General features: G+C 42.7%; 1 protein-coding gene across 3 annotated transcripts in view; it reads left to right on the top strand.

Moving 5' to 3' along the window:
* The window catches only part of atxn7l1 (ataxin 7-like 1), a 28,314-nt gene extending 11,672 nt beyond the window's left edge, over nt 1–16,642 (top strand). For 2 of the 3 annotated variants that reach the window (XM_055054813.1, XM_055054811.1), the window contains 9 exons: nt 7,100–7,298; nt 7,404–7,843; nt 10,103–10,185; nt 12,537–12,793; nt 13,268–13,487; nt 13,832–13,953; nt 14,184–14,666; nt 15,175–15,424; nt 15,512–16,642. In XM_055054813.1, the coding sequence (XP_054910788.1) occupies nt 7,100–7,298; nt 7,404–7,843; nt 10,103–10,185; nt 12,537–12,793; nt 13,268–13,487; nt 13,832–13,953; nt 14,184–14,666; nt 15,175–15,424; nt 15,512–15,529 (2,072 nt within the window). In that variant the 3' untranslated portion in view covers nt 15,530–16,642. Of the gene's footprint in view, nt 1–5,798; nt 5,894–7,099; nt 7,299–7,403; nt 7,844–10,102; nt 10,186–12,536; nt 12,794–13,267; nt 13,488–13,831; nt 13,954–14,183; nt 14,667–15,174; nt 15,425–15,511 lie in introns of those variants that run through there. The other variant, XM_055054812.1, reaches the window with a different exon arrangement.
* The last annotated feature ends 280 nt before the right edge of the window (nt 16,643–16,922 follow it).

Here is a 16,922-nt window from a genome sequence, read left to right as displayed (position 1 = left end):
ATTGTCTCAAAAAATATTGCGTTGAACAATAATATTTTTTTTAAGACCATTTTAAACTGATAATAATCCAAGTGATATCCTGCCAAAAATTGATTAGCTTTTTAAAAAAAGAACACTTAACACTGGAACTGGTTACCAAAACAACCAAAAACAAAACTAAAATTGACTCTGTCTACATTGACAAAGAATGCACTTGAATAAAAACTAAACAACATAAAATCAATGTGGAAATAAATACTGCATTCAACCAAAAGAGTGCAGATTATGAAGTCTGATTATTGCTCTTCAATAATCATTAGATTTAGTTGGAGAAGTTGGGCACATCAAATTACCTGATGCAATAGTTCACTTCCACCCTAAGCCCAGTACAATAATTGTGACGGATCATCCTGTAGTATGTCAGGACTACTGACTGGACTGATCGCGTCCAGTCGGTAGAACGTCGAGGCCGCTCCTATCTAAATCAGGAATTTGCATATTTAACATGCTATTCTGCCTTGGCCAGTTTGTCGCTACAGAGTGTGGGGTTTTCCCCTTCGGGGAGCAAGAATGCAGCCTGTCGAATGTGACCGGCAGCCAATCATAAAGCACAGATTCCCCTCTTATGAGATATGCATCCCAAACAAGAGACGGCGCAACTCAAAGTCCAGCGGACATCGGAGATGATATGTGGAAACATTATTGTTTATTCAACATTTTGTGCAAAGAATATCCACATAAATGACAAGGAGAGGAATTGATAAACCCGGTAACTTTTCAGCTGTTCATTGTTAACGTGACATAAATATGTTATAATGATATTCATTCAGTCGGGACTTTACGCTGACATTAGCCACATGCATTGCAGGTATATTCTAGTAAAATATTGATTAATGCCTGGTTTTAAAACTAGTTAACCAGACTTGTAGCCATTATTTTGTGCCCATATTGTTCTCAGTGTAATTTTAAACATTAAAAGGTAAATACTAATTAACCGATGAAGCTTTACACACAAATGGCAAAGACAAAAAAAACAGAATAACTCTTCTCCACATCACATTTCAGCAAATAAATCCATCCATCCATCCATCCATCCATCCATCCATCCATCCATCCATCCATCCATCCATCAATCATCCACTTGTTGATTCATCTGTTTGTCAATCGTTCATCCATTCATTTATCTATTGGCCATTCATCCATCCTATAAAGTTTTGGATTTCAGCTTTAAAAAACTTGGCTAAAAAGCACAGAAACCAACAGTTGTCTTCACCAGACTGGTTCATTTTTTGTGGATGTATTTATTTATTTTTCCTTAAAGTGAAGCAGGCATGCATATTCTTTGCATAAATTTGGAGGATATAATCTAAATCTGCGGCACTGGCAGTGTCAGAACCACACTCTGTCTAGAGAGCATTCAGAAAAGAAATGTGGGGAAAAAAGGTCAAAAATACTGAAACCTTAGAGCCCATTATTGCCTAATCAGGGCGTAAAAGTCAAATTTGTGCTGTAAGGAAAGAGTGGAATTTATGTTCCCTGTGTAGGAAGCTAGTAAACTACCCGGAACACGAGTTCTATATGGACATCCCTTATGGTGTGTTTGAAACCGGACTCCTTCGTGGGCCCCGATCCCCACCGGAGAAGAGAGAATTCACGGGTCAGTGCAGATTTCTGCTTTTGAAGCCATGTGATTGAATAAATCAAACCTCCATCGTATCTTTTTGATAATTCAACGCACTGCTCCTCTTCCTCTCCTCACTACCTCTTCCTCCTCCTGGTGTGTGAGTGAGTTGAACACGGGCTGAGAGGGTCGTATTGCTGCTGTTAGTTGGAGCATTTGTCCTCTTTTTTCCCCCCCTCTCTCAGTGGCTGTGGGTTTATTGAGCGTCCAGGCACATCAAATCAATTCTAGACATCTTTTCAGCTTCAGAATACCCCGAACTTAACAACTGTGATGCTTCCGAGTTTGAGTGTCTTGTCATAAAAGTTTGTTGTTCACATTGCTCGCCGTCTGAATGTTGGTGGTGAAATTTGCCTTCAACCACAGAAGCGCTGATGGGTTTCACGCGCACAACTTAACAGTTGCTGTTGTGGTTTGGAGGCATATTAGCTCTCAGTTGGGCTTGTAAAACCCAATTCTTTATTTCTATCTCACCGAAAATGTGGACTGACATTGTTATTATTTTTTTGGTTTGTGTTCTGGATTATTTTTGTCCTCGTCACCTTTTCGTTTGGAGGAAGTAACAGGAAGTATTTGTAGTTCTTCATGCTCATAACTGGTGCAGTTGTTTCTGGTTTACTTTTATTTTCAGTTAACTCAAGTCATGTTTGGGGAAGCAGTGACACATCCTGCATTCATTTGCTCTCAAAGTACCTTTTTCCCCTCATCCACAGTCCTACGGCAACCAAAGTTTGTTCATTCTTCTGTGTTTTCTCTCTTTAACATGCAAAGTACTCCAGAATGACAAAATGGTTTAGTAGTAAATAAATCAGTAAAACATTTGGGATCATTTTGAGACAGTTGACATAAATCTTTTATAAGTACGGATATTTAAATGTCCATGGTTAAGGATTTAATACATTTTTTAGACAGAAAAATAAATTAACTATTTAAAATTGTATATCAAAAGTAACAGAAATAATTTTAGACAAATCTAATTGAACTAATCCAGGATTAGAACCATCCATTGACAAGTATAATAACATTCATAAGGTGCTGCAGCATAGGATTGTGAAATATCAAACTACTGTTGTTTTTTTTTTAAGTTTACAAATTTTGGTCAAAATAACTGTGATTTGAAAGAATTTTGCAGAATATCTTAAGTAAAGGTTCTCTGGCGTCTTCTATGTTCTAAAACCAAAGATTAGAATGATACAGAGCTAATATTAAAGCTCCATGTGAAACCGACAAAAAAGTGTTAAGCATCTGCAATTATTATTAGGCTGCTTGGAAGATTGAGTAATTTATGACGCCATTGTCTTCGAGTAAAAACATTCTTGCAGAAATTTAAAAACATTGGTCTCACTCGGCGTTTGGATTTTGGTTCTGTGTGCAATTGAATTCCTATCCTGAAGCAGATTGAAACATGACACTTCCTGGAAACGTGGCAGGTTTCTTTATTTTTATCCAAATCGCCAAATGTTACTCTGCTGACTGTGGGCTATACATTTGTTTACGACATCAAGTTAAACGGTAATTTATTTGCAGCGCCTTAAAAATAACTTTCTGGTAACCGTTTTCACAAGGATGTCTCCTGTGTAAACCAGCACCGTCACTGTGTTGCTGGTTTATGCAGAAGTTTGTGTTGTTTATAAGAGAGCAGCTGCAGTTGACAAAACACTTAATAGCTGGTATTACTGGTGTTCATCACAGATGTTTGTTCTTATATTCTCGTCTTTCTGTCCTTGTTGCTTCTTTCTCAACATACTCAACATAACTCAGCCGAGCTGTGAGAGGCTACTTCCTTATCATCTACTGGCTCTGCCTGCAGGTTGAATCAGAGACCAATCAGCAGCCAGCTGGGCTGTCAGCACGACCAATGGCAGCAGGCAAGCAGGAGAGAGTAGCAGGGATAGCGCCTTTGGGGTTGAGTGGCTTGGTGGCCTGGCCAGAGGAATGTTCATTTAAGTGAAATATAGTGTCTTCCTTCATGTTTGTCCTTCATTTTGAATGTTTTGGGTTCATTAGCTTCTAACTTGTTAATGACAAGTACTTTTTTGTCATTACTTTACCTTGTATTACTTAATGGAAAAACTACTATACTATGTTTTAGCTTATTTTAACTAAGTTGTATCTTTTTGTCTTTCATACCAAGAAAAACTTTTTTAAAAATTTGTTTTTATTAGCTAAAAGTTTATAAAGTTTTATCATCTGGAGTAAAAATGCAAACATGAAACTTTAAAAGTCAACCATCAAGAGTCATTGCAACAAGTGTGTCATCGTTCATCATCTAATTTTGGAGCTTAAAATCTTAAAATCTTCAAAATCAACATATAGCATGTGACGTTTAGAGCTGTCCAAATGGCCTCTGCAGAAATGCTTCATGATTACACATTATGCTGACCAATAAAACAATTCAAAGAATGATAGTTCATTGCATCTGTGGGGGTAAAACAGGCCGATGCTTAAATCGGAGCGTCAACTGCTTTGGTGAGTTGTAAAGCAAAAGAACATGTGAATAAATGTCTGAAATTTGTACTGCATGCCAGTGAACGCAACTATGGACTTTAGCCCTGCTATTCTGAATACAGCTGCCTCCGCTGTTTGTCTGCCTCCGGCGCTTTATTTGCACACCCGTCACACAGGAAAAAAATCACAAGCACAAGAAACTCTTTGGAAAAATAAGAAGTCAAAGAGTGTTTGTAGAACTGTGATGCTTAGATTTAGATTTGGTGCGACTTACATGTGTTTTCACCAGAATCCACTCGGAATATGTACATTTTAATGTAAAATTGTGATAATGATCCGACACACGCCCTGTCCCTGTGGCCCACAGCCCACTTCCAAACATTCACTCTGAACAAACACACAGTTCAGGTTAGACTGAGTTCTGTTATGCTGCCCTGCCATTGAGTGGTTGTTCAGCTACGCTATGTGCTTCTTGCTGGGTGAATCAATAGATATTGCTGTAAAGATGCGGGAAGAGATGCTTTTATTAGTGTGAACGGAGACAGAACCAGACTTTATTGCCGGATATGTTAGTGAAAAAACTAACAATGCCGCATTTAATCAGTTTTAGTGATATTGAAAAATTAAGTAATCTAGATAATTCAACTTTACTTATATACAACGAATGTTGTTTCAAAGCATTTACCTAAAATCATTTCAATTCAATCATAGATACATTCCAATTGAAGATAGTTTCTATTTTAAAGTAGTTTGAAATGTTTCTATCTAATGAATTAATAAAAACTGAAGCGAAAACAACAACAAAAAAATTGATCTGGAAAATATAGTGGAAGGAAAAACTGCAGTTTTTGAGGATTTCACCTCAGCTGCACATAATTACAACTTTGTTCCTCAGCCTTTTGGTGGATTTTTACCCTGCTTAAACTCCAGCCACGTGGTTTGACGTTGTCCTGATTGTGAAAGTGAGTCGACACCATAATGAGCTGGTCCAACTTTAGGGATTCAACTTTGGTTGAATAAGAGAAAAGGCGATTTTGTGCCTTTCATGCACCTTTAACAGTGATACCGTGTGTGGCTAGTGCCGTATCCACTATGTGTCGCAGAAAACGGTGGTTCTTCTTCCTCTTGTTTCTCTTTATATGGATGTACTGTGTAAAGGCGACGGTTTGCCTTTACGCCTCAGTGTGTGTGTGAAAGCATGCTTCGTTCCTGAAAGCAGGGAACACTTTGTGGCTTTGCAAAAAATTGGGTTTGCATGAATATCCAGGTGTTTGTTTTTGATTGCTCATGATTGAGAACACGACTTTTTGACTGAAGTGTCAGTTCAAAATAACTTTTCTTTTTTCTGAACAGGTTTCGTAACTTTTAACCCTTTCTTGTCTGTTAGTTACTTTCCTCTTATTTAGTACGATTCAGTTTTGCCGCTTCTTGCACACTTTGATTCTTATCACCAAGCAGGAAATTCAGACTTGCAACATTTTTGTGCAAACCGATTTTCTTTTTTTTTTCTTTCTTTTTTTTCGTTATTATTTTTTATTTCGACCTAACTTGTCTATCTTCGCTGCCTAAAACACAATCTGTGTGCGAGTGAGTGCGTGTGTATGTGTTGTCTTTCTCTCCTTACGCTTATTTTCTGAGCGTTTACGACATCTTCACCCCTCTGTTTTCATTCAGGTAGCTGGGATATAGTTTCCCTGTGAGACACTCAGAGAGAGACAGTCCTGGACCACACCCCCCCACCCCCTACCCACCTTGCTCCCACAAAGAACATGCATAGCAAAAACCGTAAGTTAAGCTCCTCTCCTCTCCTCAGCCACCCCCCACCACCACCAACACCACCCCGAATCTTCCACCCACACACCCAACAGACTTGTGTGTTTGTTTTTCCCCTGCTGTGTCTCTACAGTCTTTCGCTCAAGCGTTCTGATCAGATCGGGGTCAAAACGGGTTCATTATTGTGGGCTCTAGTCTGATTTACATCAGTAAGGTGGCGCTCATCACATGAGTGTACTTCAGGTAGCGTCAGGCATGTTGCTAATTGGAGCAAAGAGCTGGAGGTTGATTTGGGAACAGTTGTTCTTGAGGAGAAGTTGAGTTTTGCTATGTGCTTTGTTACAAAACAGCCATCTGGTTAGGGAACAGGAAAGAAGTCAATATATGACTTTCAGTGTTGTATTCCACTTCTGATTGTCAACAGGCAGAGAAAAAAAGAAGTAGAATGTTCTTACTGACAAAACACTGCATGCTTTTAAAACTGTTTGTTTATAGCTCCCTTTGCAAACATGGAGACTGAAACTGTTGCCCACTCGTCTTAGCAAAACAGCTTAGGCTGCGTCAGCTTGAATACAGAGCATCAGAGAAAATCAAATCACAGTTTCTTAATTGGACTTTGAATAGTGATTGTAACGCATGACTATTCCTGTACCTTAACGACCTTGAACGCAGCACTGGCTGTATGTTTAATGTGGTTTTTGTGCTGGAAGCTGACGCTCCACCATGGTGTTGAGCCTTGTGGCCTCAAGCATTTAGATCCACCATCACCCGTCTGCTCGTCAACTTTGAATTGTTTCTCTGTCGGTGGTGAAGAAAAGCGTGCCCTACATTTACTTCCCCTGCATTGATTGTGAACTACATCTGTCACGAATGGGTTTTTTTCTTTTTGGCACTGAAAGAGGTAGAAAGGGGGAAGTGGCTGAACACAAATTCATGCCAAACTTTGAATTTTAATCATAAAACTATAATTTTTCCTCCAATTTACAAGCAAAGTTTACTCTGCTGGACTGTTTCATACGTGTCACTTCAACAGATTGAATTTATAGTTCCAGTGTGACAAAATTTGAGGACGTTCTTTTGCATGGCTCTGTATGATGACTGTGTTGTTTCTATTTACATTCCTGTTTTCTGTGTGTGGGTCAGCTAACCTTTTACTCTTCCTCGTGGTTAAGGTAACCATTACTTTGTCTTCTTCTTCTTCTTCTTGGGGTGTTTTAGAGAAGCGACACAGCTCCCCGATCCCCTCCAGGAGCCCTCTGCTTCCCATGAAGCCCAAAGCGCCTGCGGTGGCCTCCGCTGTGGCCCCCAGCCCGGGGGACTCGCTAGCTTTCAGGGTCCCCAAAGATTACCCTCACTCCCGCTTCAGCAAGGCGCCGCTTGCCGTCTACCCACCAAAAGGAGCAAGGAACAAGACATGGTTTGTGCATCTTTCCATTTTTTGAAAGTTCCTCTCAGCTTTTGCAGCTTCCGATCCAGACGTTTTTGCTGCATTTTAACGCCTTTTCCCTTCCCCTCCCACCAGTGTGTCGTTACCAGTCGTGAGCTTGGAGAAGATGCCCTGTCTGAACCGAGCAGACTCGACGTCGCACGTTCGCCTCAACTCCTCGTCCTCTTCTTCGTCCTCATCCACGCTCTCGCCGCTCAAATCTTCCTCCTCCGCCCCGCCGGCCTCCCAGCGCTCCGGCGAAAAGCTCGCCAACGGCCGCGGCAGCAGCACCGGTCCCCCCACGCCGCGCTCCATCACACCTCCCTCCTCCCTGGACAGGCGGCCGAGCCCAGCCCGATCGCCCCTGGACAGACGGGTGCCGTCGACAGCGTCTCCCTCCTCGATGGACAAGAAGCCCTCGCTCTCGCCCTCCCACAGGTCCGTCGCTCTTCCGTCGTTGCCGTCGCTTTCGCCTTTGGAGAAGAAGCAACAGAACGGAACTAAGTCCCCCGCTAGGCCGCACAAGAGAGCCTCAGGTGAGTGTGAGTCCAGAGGAATGGACTTTAAGCTGTTTTAATTACGAGTTGTGAAAGTTTTCTTCTGCGTTCTAAAGCAAGATTTCTTTTAATTCATCATTACTGTGTAAAAATAGAACAGAAGTGCAGCTGATGGTGGTTTTTTGTATATCATCTTTGATTTACTGCCGTAAAAGCTGCTTATCTAAAGAATCCCCCCACCCACCCATGGTATCTCAACATATTTATCATCTTAATATTCTACACCACCTCCTCCTTGTTTTTCTCTGACGTATTAACACTTGGCTGAGTTTTTCCTTCTTGCTCTCTGCTCCTCTCTGCTGGTTTTGCTCTTTATCATGCTGCTCTGTCTAGCCAGTGTAAATTGAGTGTTTCTCTGTGTGTGTAAGAGCACGTGAGTTTGTTTATATATCTGTGGTGCCTGTTGCCGCTGCGTAGATTTGACCTGTTGTCCGGTGCAGCAAACGCAGAAAGATTACGAGGATTATAAAGCAGGCCAGGACAAGATTACAGCCTTCTCCCAGCAACAGTTTAAGATAACCTGCCGACTGGAGGTTGTAGTTTGCCTTGCTGTTTTGTGCGGAGAAACTCCCTGTGTTGGATAGGGTTCTCTAGCAGTCAGAAAAATCATTCAGTTAAATTTGTTTTGCTTCCAAGTACGGCAAAGCCTGTCCAGAATCGAATCCACATTTTGTCCAGCGTAGTTCTCCTTTTACATTTGCAGCTACAAACTTGTTCCAGTACTCTCCGTTCAGCTGCTTCTCAAATTGGCATCACGTTTTAATCAAGTCTAGAGAAAACAAAAGCTCAGAGATTAGAAGTAATCTGCGTTCTTGTTAGCGGTCCGTGGATTTTATAAACACTGAAAGCCAAGCCAAGAATGATTCTTCTACCCTTTATGTTTAGGTCATAAGTAATGTTTTTATTTTTTCAGCATCTTACTACTGGCTGCTTTCTAATGTTAACATTGGGGGATGGATTGGCTGGAGTCTCATCTTGTAACTGTGGAGGGAGCTAAAGTTTAGGGAGATGTTAAAGAGCTCATTCAACACCAGCTTGCAGAAATGCAAATGGAAACTTGCAAAAAGCAGGTCAGCAATTATAACAAGTATCAGAAAGTTTCCACAAATCACTGACCAGGGTCTAAATCATTTTTGCCGTACATTTTTCTTAATTAGAAGGTTATAGTTAAACATTGCTTTGTTATCAAAAGAGGCAGACGTTTTGGTTGAATAAAAAGCATTTTAAATCTAAATCGTCCAGTGTTACTCGAACTTTGCATTTGAGTGCATCTGCCTCAGATTTGTGGTAAATTTTTGTGCATTTTTGAAAGTAGTCCAAAGATGAACTGAGTTTGCAATCCTGCTAATTGCTCTGGAGCCTTGAGAGATAAATTTAGTATTATAGAGTCAGAAAAGAATGAAACAACTGAATGGCATTTCCGTTGTTTTCAGAGCAAACGAATTAAACTCTGAAGTATCATGCATTTTTTTGTTGGTCAGATCTGGAAATGTTTGTCATTCTGTAAATTTATGTTCTTTGAAGCATTCTTCTAATGCTTATTGCTAAGCGAACTGAGCTTTTATAAGCAAACAGCAATAATCTTGTAATTTCTCCGTTTTGTTGGATTCAAAATCTCCAACCTGCCACATATTTTATTTCTCCTGTGTTCAGTGTTTCTTACGTTCAAGTGCTGGATTACAACAGTTGACCCAGATGAGTTTGGGTCTGTTATAGTCAGTTGTTCAAACCTATCCGCGCATTTCTAACATTCACATTGAATCTTCCTTTTATTTTGTTACTGAGCTGCCAATCAGATTAAATAGATTTTAGCTAAACAAATAAAGTGAAAACACTTCCTGTGCTTTTGCTAAAAGCTAAAGTTTACATTTCCTCTTAAAATCAGTGCTACCTCCAGACAACATTCATAAACAGCAGAGCTAGCAGGGCTGTCAGTCATTGGGGACTCCTGTCAGCCTGCCAATATTTCTTGCCAGAAGAATTTGTCACAGCATGGATCACTTGTTCATTAAATGTGTTTGATGCAGGAAACACAGGCAGCGATTCTACACAGAATCACAGCATCTGACTTCTTTAATTACATCTGAATGATTGAAACTCTTAAGGTTGACGTGAGGGAGAGCGAGATGCTTTCTTAAAGCGTCGAATTAGCTCAGGCAGTGCACCGTTGAGCATCCTCTTCCAGCTAATGACATTTGATATATTTTAGTGTAATGTGTGCGCGTGTTTGTTTTACAGGGAGAGTCTTTGATCCGGACAAGCATTGCGGCGTGCCTGACCCCGAGACTAAACGCTCCTGCACGCGCTCGCTCACCTGCAAGGTAACGCAATCCGACGGTCCAACTCTCAACCCGCTTACACATCATCTTCTAAGGAAAAATAAAAAAAAACTCTTAAGATCACCAGTCATCATATCTGTAGCTGGGATCTGTCTGCGTTTCCAGTTTCCCCATTAGTACAGGGTAGCTCTGCCGAAGCGTTCCAGGGTCCTCGCTCCTCTTGATGAGTTAATTATAGATGTGAGATGAGGCTGCATCATCGTTTAGCTGTATTACTCTAATACTGCCCTTTAATTACCTCCACCAAGCTTTACTAATCTTTTCAAACACACTGGTTATTAAGTAATTAAAGATCCATCAAGTGACTGTTTGTCATACTTTACGGAAGAGGAGGGAGGGGGGGTAGAAGATGATGGTCAAAATATTTTGTTGTTTTTTTGGGGGGGGTTTCTGGACATGTGGCATGATGTGAAACCCGTATATGAAGAGCGCTCACTTCTTTACCAGCTGTGCCAATAAGTGTCACGCATACTTAAAAAAAAAAGAAGAAAAAATTTTTGGAGGTTTCCATTAGCTTGGCGCTAACGTCCTGCTCGTAATATTATTTAACCTTTTTCTTTTTTTTTTATTTGATGTGCTTGTGAAGACAGATTTGGTCAGCACCGAATTCAAAACCGAGCACCTGCAGAGCAGCGATGGAGTCGAACACACACTCAGGCTGTCTCCGTCACGATTTCCACCATCAGGCAGATGCAATTTGCAATCACGTGCTGCATTAAATCTGCACCAGCAGCATTAGTCCTGTGCTATAGACAGACAGAGGTAGGACCGGTGGTGCTGTTCCAGTTACACCACATGCTCGTAGCTGCTTAACTCTGTCAGGACCAATTATGCAGTGATGAAGAGTTGACAGAAGCAGCATTGTTTCTATTTTATTTTATTTTTATTTTTTTGCATCAGCTGTGTTCCTAACTGCAGCCTGTGAGATGCTGAACATGATGAACAACCTTTGGCTAACCAGACCAGGTAGCCTGGAATCTTTGCCTCTTGTCTAAACATTCGGCAGCCCAATTAGTCATCCTGCATGTCCGGATGCATTTCTCAGCAGGAGCAGCCTGCTTGTGCTGTTATGCATCTTTTTTTTTTTTTCTTTTTTTTTTGAACGTATGTAAATTAATAGTTTGGCAGCTTCGTTTCTTTTTGGAAAGCTGGAGGTATTTTGGTCCAGGTGACCTCTGTTTTACAGCAAGGGCTGAATCCTGCCAGCTAACAGATCAGTTTTGCGTCATCTCGGTAATTGCGATTAAAAAAAGAAAAAAAATTAATCTGCAGACAGCCTTATTTTTAAACATAATCTCCTTACGCTGTACAGTCGAGACCACTCTAAATATGGGGCTGGTGTTGGTCTGTTTATATTAGTGAAGCAAACTGTGAGTTTAAGTTTTTTTTTTTTTCATTTAACTGTAGTAAATCTCTTCAGTTAGCAGCTCTGTTTGTGCATATTATTGTAAATCTAAAATCCCACCCTGCTGCCGTCTCACCTGGTATCGTCAGAGCAACACATCCTGGATGTCGTCCTCGACCTGGCATCAGACGAACGTGAAGACAAAGTGCTCCCGAAAGCTCTCAGTCTGTCCTCACTCTCAAATTGGTCAAAGCTGTCGCGTTCTTATTGTTCTGCAGTCGGGATAGTTGGGAGTGTGATTTATGCGCAATTTGAAGAATCCTCCCTGACTTTTAGTGTTCTTTTTTTTTTGTTAAATAAGAAATGTAAAAATCGTCCTTCTCTTAAATTAAAACACTTTACTCGAGATATTTGGAAATCCCTCTTACAAGGTCACATTAGCAATAAATTTCTGTCCATTTTGGATGGAAACGTTTTAGGGTTGTTTTTTTTATGGGACAATTATTCCTTCTGCTTTTAGAACCTTTTCAGGCTCCTGCTGTTTTACTCTGATTGTTGCAACCATGGCAACAGGTTGGTTGTGTGTGTGTGTGTGTGTGTGTGTGTGTGTGTGTGTGTGTGTGTGTGTGTGTGGTGTGTGTGTGTGTGTGTGTGTGTGTGTGTGTGTGTGTTTTCTTCTGCAATCTAGTAGCATCTGACTGGCATCGCAACAGCTCAACAGTACCATAACTATGAAGTTCAAAACGAGGGTCATCTGACTGGGACGCCGTTATGAACATATGTTAACATGTTTTGCATTTTTCCTTTGAGTGCCGGTTAATGCGACTGGCACTGTAGGCTGCCTTGCAAACACACTTCAGAAAATTCTGTTTGTTAAAACATCTAAAAGGATATATAGCTTGACTGTCCAAAATGTACAAGCATCAGAATCCACCGTGAACGACAGAAAATACATCCACGGCTAACCCTCGTCCTCGTTCTGCCACAGACTCACTCCCTGACCCAGCGCCGCGCGGTCCCCGGCCGAAGCCGGCCGTTCGACGTGCTGCTGGCCGAGCACAAGGGTCTGGCGAAGGAGCGGGAGGTTCTGAAGGAGAAGGAGAAGGAAGCGGCGCAGAGAGGGAAGGAAGCGTGCGGCCAGAGCGTCGCGCCTCAAGACACGGCGAGTCCCAGCAAGCCGCACTGCCCCGGTGACCGGCCGCTGTCCTCGCTGAAGCTGCGGCTTGCAAACGCACACATACCGAGGTAAAGCCGTCACAGGGAAAAACCGCCTGGTGCCCACCAGACTAATTGATCACCGCCACAAGGAGGTTAAGCTACAAAACGCAGCTTCTTCACAGTCGGTGTGGATTTGCAGATTGATCTTTCTTCCTCCGCTGTCTGGAGTTGAAATCTTTAGCGCTTTCTCAAAACATGTTGAATTCATTCACTTTGTGATATTCTCCTCTGTGGGCTGAGAACAGCGCTCCTAATGTAATAAACACACCCACACTGGAAGGTTTATTGGCTCCGTCTCTGCTGCTGGTTGCGATGAGCAGATCCCACCCATGTTGCGCGGATTCTCTGTCCATCCAGATCTGAACTGCAACTGAGGAAAAAGTTTCTGCATTTCCACGCTTAACCACCAGGGGGTGCCACAAAACACCAACTTCTGAATAAGGGAGACAAAAATGTGAGCGTACTCACTCGTTTTCTGTGTTTCCGATGGATTTTGTCCAGAGTCCCAGGCGGCTCCTCCTCCTTCTCCGCCTCCAGTCCTCTGCCTACAGCGCCGGCGGCTCCTGCCGCGACGCCCGTCCCGGAGCCGTCTCCTAGCGGCTGGGCGAACGCAGCGGGGGACAGCGGCCGGCTTTCCAGCGACGAGGGAGACGCGGAGACCTCCGATGACGCCGACAGGCCTTCCCTGCACTACTCCAGTCATCATCCACGGCCTTCAGGGGTAAATGTCAAGAGACTCAACGGTGCAGAAATGAAGACTTGCTGTGAAGCCATTGAGCTTCTGTTTTTGTCCTATTTTTATATTGGCATTTATTTTTAATTACAAAGAAGCAAAAGATTTCGAATTGCTTGCAGTGACGATATGTAAATTCAGCTTTTTGTCCGACATTAGTTCCGTGCGTTCCTCCCACTTGATCCCTCGCGTCGTTCTCGTATTTCTTTGCCCTTTCATCCTTGAATGTCCTTTTTTTTTTTTTTTCCCTATTTTATCTATCCCTTTCTCACTCTCTCTCTCCTCCTTCCCTCATTTCGCTCTCAACCAGCTTCTCTTGTGTCTTCCTCCAGTTCTGCGTCTTCAGCAGCCGGCTCGTGGGTCCAGGCTACTACGTGTTCGACAGGCGGTGGGACAGGATGAGGATGGCGCTGCAGAGCATGGTGGAGAAACACCTCAACGCGCAGATGTGGAGGCGAGTGTACACCAACTTTTACTGCCTCTTATTAGAACCGGAGTCAGATATTAAAATTGAGGTAATCAGGGGTGTGAAGTGAATCAGAATGTAAGTTTTGTGCGAGTTGTTCATAATTTCAAATGTCATGTTTAATTAGTTCATGGTAATTCTTCTGCACTGCAAAGGTTTTCTTCAAGATCGCCTTTTTATTTTCATATTTTTGAAGAGTTTTGTTTTGCGTTTTCCAGGAAGGTGCCGCTGGCCGCCGAGAGCCTCCCCTCCAACTCCACGTCCGTCGCCGCCTCGGTTACCGCGCACCAGACTCCTCCCCCTACCGTCCTGTCCTCCCGCTCCAACAGCCTCGCCTACACCGCCACGTTGCCACAGTCGGCGTCGGCAGCCGGACTGTTCGGCGCCAGAGACTCGCCGGGAAAGGCCCGGAACGGTTCGCACAAAGCCAGCCGCTCGCCCAGAGACCCGGACGTCCCGGCGGCGGGGTCGAAAAAGAGAAAGAACTCTTCGCACCCTCCGTCGTCATTCTCTCCGTCGCCGTTTCAGACCGTGGACGTCCACAGACGGAACGGCAGCAGCTTTCATCAGACGTTTCAAGACTTCGGGGTGGCCAAGGCTTCCCCGGCCAAAAACAAGGGACCTCGAGCGGGAAGCGGACTTCTGAGCAGCTCGGACGACTGGCTGTCCAGAGCAGAGCAAAGCCACAACACGCACAAGTGGTGAGAAAAGACACTGTTTGCGTTTTCCTGTATTCACCTCCTCTCTACTGAGGTGTAGTCCTGACAGGAGAAAACATTCAGGCCCGACTAACATCTCCCAAAACCTCTCTGGAGCAAAATCTGACGGCTGCAAAAGTTGTTTGACCAAAGAAAAAAACAACAAACAAACATGACTGAACGTGACCAATGAATAACGGTTACAACAAGGATGCGAACGTCCTGCTCACACACATGCTTGTCTCTTTTCTGAAGATGAATCAGGGTTTAATTTTTCAGGATCACAATAAATCCAGGCATGCATCCAAAAATGAAAAAAAGTTTCAGAAGAAGAAAAATAACATTTCGATATTCAGAATTCAATCTGGAAGAAGCTCTGAAGGCTTACACGTTTGTTTTTTCTTTTTTTCAGTTGAGCTGTGAATGTTTTCAAACAATTTCTTATGGTTTTCTTTTATGGAGCTGTGTTTTCCAGTGCACACTGAATTTTTGTTTTGTTTTCTGTTTTTAGTCGTGAACTTGGCACCAGCAGTCTAACCTACCCGGCCAGGGAACCGTCCTCGGGCCCCCACCAGCCCATGCCTCCGCCTACAGGACCCTTAGCTTACGGTGGAGGAGCAGAGGGGAGGAAGAGGAGGAGTCCCAGCTCCTACAAAGGGAAATCCAGCAAAGCGAGCCGACCCGGCGGACTGGAGAGCCTCTTTGGGAAGGGAAACGACGGCGCGGGGATCTTGGCGTCGGGGCCTGAGTCGCCCAGACAGGTCGGTCCTCTCTGGACTGCGACGCATCGCAGTCGACGTCGGCGCTAAGGCGAAGCTCTGAATGATAATCCTGTTTTGTCTCTGCAGACCAAGCTGAATCACTGACAGAAAGCCGTTGTGCGGACAGAACGTCGGGCAGCTCTTCAGGCCACCACCATTTGTGACCTTTGACTTCGCCACTCTTCCAACGACGGCTTCAGTGCGACACGGTGGGGAGGGCAGGGGAGCCTCCTGTCGGGAATCTCCCTTGCCTCTCTCTTTGATTGTGGTTTTTACAGAACAAGTTGACAAAACAACAAAAAACAAAACTACAACTATTGTTTGTAAAGGGAATTCGCCGACAACTCCTGCGCTGCAGAAGTTTCTGGAGAACGGCGACTTTTGTTTCCAGTCTGCTGGACAAAGAAAGACAACTGTGATTGTTTTTCCTGGACCACCTGACACAACTACTGTGGGACTTTATCTATGCCACTTCGTTGCTCCCACTGGCCTTTTCTCTCATTCTGGCTCTTTCTGTCTTTCAGTCTGAGAAGGGGAGCGACGGCAGCGAGTTCGGCTGGGTTTTAGCCAGTTCTCTCCCCTTTTCTTTGTCTCCCTGCGTACCCGGCGGCTTTGTCCGTTTCCCTCCGTTTCTGTCCCAGCATGCCTGTGTTCCAAGTGCACTTACTGTCCTGAGTTCCTTGGCTGAATCCCCCCGACCCCCACCTTCTGCGTCGGTGCCACGCAGAAGTCCTGCTCGCGCAAAACGGAGGGAAGGAAGTGTTTGTGTTACCAATGATGCCACGTCGGTGCGTTGTATTTCAAAACCGTATAAAGTTTGACTTTATTCACTTCGTTTTTTCTTCTTCTTCTTTCTGATTTTGATGGACTAGCATTCAAAATGGAATTATTACAACGGTGTTAGATTGCTTTGTCTTTTTTTTTTTTTTGCTTTTTTGTATAATAATTTATCATTCTTAAATAATGTTTGGTATCGAAGTGACCATTAAGGTTTGAGCTACAGAGACTTTTTTTTTAGTATGATAAAAAAATATATATATATGGAATTTATATGGCATTTTTGAAGAAATGTTGAAAGTATTATAGTTCATATTTGTACATATCTGTTATTATTTTTGTATTTATTAATAATTCTTCCCTTTTACTAAATAAGGCCAAGAGATATGTTTCCCCTCCTTTTTTGGTCTGTGTCTAACAGTAATAAAGAGCCTGGCCTGGTGTCTCAAAATTTTATATATATATATATATATATATATATATATATATATATATATATATATATATATATATATATATATATATATATATAATAGTTTTTGTTTGTTTCAGTTGCAAGTTGATGCCAATAAATGATGCGCACAAAGCCAGGTGTAAACGTTTGGCAACTGCTGCTTTTTATGTTTTATTTTCTTCTCGTTGCTTTACAAGTTGACAAAGATAAGTGTTCGGTTTAAGGAAAAGCTAAGTGTTTGCTTCTGTTCCATCTGTAAGCATGCTC

Source organism: Poeciliopsis prolifica, unplaced genomic scaffold (assembly GCF_027474105.1).
Source record: "Poeciliopsis prolifica strain line A6 unplaced genomic scaffold, Auburn_PproV2 SCAFFOLD040, whole genome shotgun sequence".
Lineage (NCBI taxonomy): Eukaryota > Metazoa > Chordata > Actinopteri > Cyprinodontiformes > Poeciliidae > Poeciliopsis > Poeciliopsis prolifica.
The sequence above is the reverse complement of the archived record's forward strand: the minus strand, read 5'-3'. Positions and strand labels throughout refer to the sequence as shown.